This window comes from Myotis brandtii, unplaced genomic scaffold (genome assembly GCF_000412655.1).
Source record: "Myotis brandtii unplaced genomic scaffold, ASM41265v1 scaffold781, whole genome shotgun sequence".
Classification (NCBI taxonomy): domain Eukaryota; kingdom Metazoa; phylum Chordata; class Mammalia; order Chiroptera; family Vespertilionidae; genus Myotis; species Myotis brandtii.
In genome coordinates this window covers 588058-592813 of record NW_005371136.1, presented here as the reverse complement: position 1 = coordinate 592813, position 4756 = coordinate 588058, and the positions used below count along the sequence as shown (strand labels likewise).

Genomic DNA, 4756 nt, shown 5'->3' with positions numbered 1-4756 from the left:
CTTAAGCTACATAATCTTTACTCCCTGGAATGGAGATAAGAAACACCCTAACCTTTGGAATAGAAATTGACAGGATTAAAATCAACTGGTATAAATACAGATGTAACAAGACAATAAAAGACAGAACTTGGATACAGATCCTGGCTAGGCTGCTGATCAACTGAACGCTGTCTCTGAGTTATTCCTTCTTCGCCTTTCCATCCACACCTTTGGGGACCCCTGGACCTGCTGCGGAGGATTGTGGGAGCCTCCGTGTCCTGCTCGCTAGGAGAGAGGTACCTCTTCTTTTCCCTCTCTCTTTCCTTAAGAGTTGTCTGCTGGTTCTCAGCTTGAAGAAGCTTCTACAGTCCTTATTGATCCTTTTTCTTGGCGTTACCATTTTTTGAAGCACAGTTAATCTAGTTTTCTAGTTTGAGCTTTCTTTTTGGCTATCTTTTAAAAAAAAATTTTTTTGTTTAATCTATAAACTAGCCAAGAGATAATTCTACAATGTCCAAGTCATTCCAGCAGTCATCTCTCGGTAACAACATGCAGGGTCATGGGCGTGACCTGTCTGCAGCAGGAATAGGCCTTCTTGCTGCTGCTACCCAGTCTTTAACTATGCCAGCATCTCTTGGAAGGATGAACCAGGGTACTGCACGCCTTGCTAGTTTAATGAATCTTGGAATGAGTTCTTCATTGAATCAACAAGGAGCTCATAGTGCACTGTCTTCTGCTAGTACTTCTTCCCATAATTTGCAGTCTATATTTAACATTGGAAGTACAGGTCCACTCCCTTTGTCTTCTCAACACCGTGGAGATGCAGACCAGGCCAGTAACATTTTGGCCAGCTTTGGTCTGTCTGCTAGAGACTTAGATGAACTGAGTCGTTATCCAGAGGACAAGATAACTCCTGAGAATTTGCCCCAAATCCTTCTACCCCTTAAAAGGAGGAGAACTGAAGAAGGCCCTACATTGAGTTATGGTAGAGATGGCAGATCTGCTACACGGGAGCCACCATACAGAGTACCTAGGGGTGATTGGAAAGAAAAAAGGCACTTTAGAAGAGATAGTTTTGATGATCGTGGGCCTAGTCTCAACCCAGTGCTTGATTATGACCATGGAAGTCGTTCTCAAGAATCTGGTTATTATGACAGAATGGATTATGAAGATGACAGATTAAGAGATGGAGAAAGGTATAGGGATGATTCTTTTTCTGGTAAGACCTCGCATAAGTATCATAAATTTGACAGTGAGTATGAGAGAATGGGACATGGTCCTGGCCCCTTACAAGAGAGATCTCTCTTTGAGAAAAAGAGGGGCGCTCCTCCAAGTAGCAATATTGAAGACTTCCATGGACTCTCACCGAAGGGTTATCCCCATCTGTGCTCTATATGTGATTTGCCAGTTCATTCTAATAAGGAGTGGAGTCAACATATCAATGGAGCAAGTCACAGTCGTCGATGCCAGCTGCTGCTTGAAATCTACCCAGAATGGAACCCTCACAATGATACAGGACACACAATGGGTGATCCCTTCATGTTAAAACAATCTACAAACCCAGCACCAGGAATTTTGGGGCCTCCGCCTCCCTCGTTTCATCTTGGGGGGCCAGCAGTTGGACCAAGAGGAAATCTGGGTGCTGGAAATGGGAACCTGCAAGGACCAAGACACATGCAAAAAGGCAGAGTGGAAACTAGCCGAGTTGTTCACATCATGGATTTCCAGAGAGGGAAAAACTTGAGATATCAATTATTACAGCTGGTGGAACCATTTGGAGTCATTTCAAATCATCTGATTTTAAAGAAAATTAATGAGGCATTTATTGAAATGGCAACCACAGAAGATGCTCAGGCTGCAGTGGATTATTACACAACCACACCAGCATTAGTATTTGGCAAGCCAGTGAGAGTCCATTTATCCCAGAAGTATAAAAGAATAAAGGTAAATGTCTTTTTTTCAGATTTATATTGCCATTCATTTAATATATCATTTTAATTAACTTTAGCTACTTTAAATTGTTGCTAATAACTAGGATAATATTAACTAATAATTATAGTGTACCTACCAACATTTGACATGCCCTTTTTTCCTATTTACTAAATTAAAGAAACCAGAAGGGAAACCAGACCAGAAGTTTGATCAGAAGCAGGAGCTTGGACGTGTGATACATCTCAGCAACTTACCTCATTCTGGCTATTCTGACAGTGCTGTCCTTAAGCTTGCTGAGCCTTATGGGAAAATAAAGAATTATATACTGATGAGGATGAAAAGTCAGGCCTTTATTGAGATGGAGACCAGAGAAGATGCTATGGCAATGGTTGACCACTGTTTGGAAAAGGCCCTTTGGTTTGAGGGGAGATGTGTGAAAGTTGACCTGTCCAAAAAATACAAAAAATTGGTACTAAGGATTCCTAACAGAGGCAATGACTTGCTGAAAAAAGATAAATCCCAAAAAAGATCTTATTCTCCAGATGGCAAAGAATCTCCAAGCGATAAGAAATCCAAAACTGATGGTTCCCAGAAGACTGAAGGTACAACTGAAGGTAAAGAACTAGAAGAAAAGTCAGGTGAAGATGGTGAAAAAGATACAAAAGATGACGAGGCAGAACAAGAACCCCGCATGCTTCTAGAATCTGAAGATGAGCTACTGGTAAATGAAGAAGCAGCAGCACTGCTAGAAAGTGGCAGTTCAGTGGAAGATGAGACAGATCTCGCTAATTTAGGTGATGTGACTTCTGATGGGAAAAAGGAACCTTCAGACAAAGCTGTGAAAAAAGATGGAAATGCAAGTGCTTCAGCTGCAAAGAAGAAGCTTAAAAAGCGTCGTTTCCCAGGGAATATGGAAGGTTTTGCCACTCTAGATGAGGTTGGTAATGAGGAAGATTCGGAACTTCAGAAACTTCGTAAATCGGGCATGGCATTTAAATCTGGTGACAAAAATGATGATGGTTTGGTTGAAATTAAGGTGGACAAGATCGAGGAACTTGATCAAGAAAATGAAGCAGTGTTGGAAAATGGAATTAAAAATGAGGAAAATACGGAACCAGGTGCTGAATCTGCTGAGAATGCTGATGATCCCAACAAAGATACAAGTGAGAATGCAGATGGCCAAAGTGATGAAAACAAGGAGGACTATACAATCCCAGATGAGTATAGAATTGGACCCTATCAACCCAATGTTCCTGTTGGTGAGATTTAAGGTTTTGTTCTTCCCCTCTCACCCTTCCCAAACTCATATATAAGATTTTAAAATTGGTCTTACATAAGCTCTGATAGCATTTTATTTATTTCTGTATAGAACAATTTGTTAATCTTAATTGAAACATTTTTTTCTTACCCAAGCCTCCTGATTTTGTATTATCTTTTGTTATCATTACAGAAATGTATTCTTTTCTCAAAGCTTTCTAAGAATTTCACTGGCTTTTTGTTTTGTTTACCTGTTATGTTTCTGCCTTTTTTAAGAGTATAATTAGGTGGGACCTTGAACATCAATTAAATACAACTATTAACTAATGTCATTTTTTGTTGTTGGATTTTGTTTTAGCTTAGGCCATTTGGACTTCTCACACAAAAATAACATTTGAGAACACTAAATTACTCAGTTTACTGAATTTGTAAGAATATATGTTTGTGTTCTAGGTATAGACTATGTGATACCTAAAACAGGGTTTTACTGTAAGCTGTGTTCACTCTTTTATACAAATGAAGAAGTTGCAAAGAATACTCATTGCAGCAGCCTTCCTCATTATCAGAAATTAAAGAAATTTATGAATAAATTGGCAGAAGAACACAGGCAGAAGAAAGAAGCTTAAGATGTGCAAGAAGCTTAACGATTTCAAGGAAAATAATAGTTCTTGTAAGCTACTTGAGACAACTTGCACCACTAAAAAAATGATACGTAGAACTATTCAAAGAAATGAAATTTAGTAGTTCTAAGCTTCAAAGAAATGTCAAAACTTTCGATTCCATTCAATAAAGAACAAAACCAGTTGTATTTTTATTACTTTTCATCTGAAACATTCCACCTTTTAATCTGAGCCTTGCAGACTTTTCATTTGGCGTTTGAAGCTTTTTTTTATTGCATTTCATTTTTTGGTAACTTCATTAACTGAAGTTAGCAATTAAAATACAGGTGCAGTTTTCTTTTAATGTTATGCTGTTGTTTAGGTAATAAGAAATATTAAGTAACTGGCATTAGATTTTGTAATTTTTCCCCTAAGTTTCTGCTAGATTTCGTATTCTAGTAGTCAATGTATTTTCAGTGAAATGTAAAAATATTCTCATTCTCTTTGACCAGTATTAATTTCTATAGACCTTATTGCTTGTCACTTGAATCCTGTAGCTGTCATACATCTGGTATAAGCAACATTTGATTTTTGAAGTGTGTAGACCATCTTTTCATATTTTCAAGATGTAATTTTACATTTCTGCATTTAAAAACAGTTTGGCCATAATCTAAACGCACGCTTCTAATCCATATACCTGCACATGTGACCTTTGTGAACAGAAATTTGCATGTATTATCTGTGTTTACTTGTAACTTTCTGGTTATATACTGCTTATATCTGTGGATTCAAGTTTCTGAGGTGAAATACCAATAAAAACCTAGGTCATGTTAAAATAAAGAAAGAAAGAAAAATAAAAAATTTTAAAAAGAAAGAAAAGAAAAAGGAAAGGAGATGTGGGGCAAAGCTGGGACATATAGACAGACAAAAAGGAGGCACATGTGATCCTCCCAATGGACAGGTGGTTCCAGCTCAGGGCTGCACATCTG

The 4756-nt window shown here is 38.1% G+C and overlaps 2 protein-coding genes across 2 annotated transcripts in view; both read left to right on the top strand.

The window, feature by feature from the left end:
• The window catches only part of LIPC (lipase, hepatic), a 132379-nt gene that overhangs the window by 35552 nt on the left and 92071 nt on the right, over positions 1-4756 (top strand). The gene's annotated exons all lie outside the window — the stretch shown is intronic.
• LOC102260485 (matrin-3) lies at positions 256-3838 on the top strand. The gene is made up of 3 exons (XM_014530873.1): positions 256-1923; positions 2090-3170; positions 3622-3838. The coding sequence occupies exons 1-3, from the start codon at positions 490-492 to the stop codon at positions 3792-3794; spliced, it is 2688 nt and encodes an 895-aa protein (XP_014386359.1). The 5' UTR covers positions 256-489; the 3' UTR covers positions 3795-3838.

Coding starts and splice junctions, on each gene's coding strand:
- LOC102260485 (XM_014530873.1), top strand. CDS start 490: ATGTCCAAGTCATTCCAGCAGTCATCTCTCGGTAACAACATGCAGGGT. Junction 1,924..2,089: donor AGAAGTATAAAAGAATAAAG/GTAAATGTCTTT, acceptor ACTAAATTAAAG/AAACCAGAAGGGAAACCAGA. Junction 3,171..3,621: donor TCAACCCAATGTTCCTGTTG/GTGAGATTTAAG, acceptor TTTGTGTTCTAG/GTATAGACTATGTGATACCT.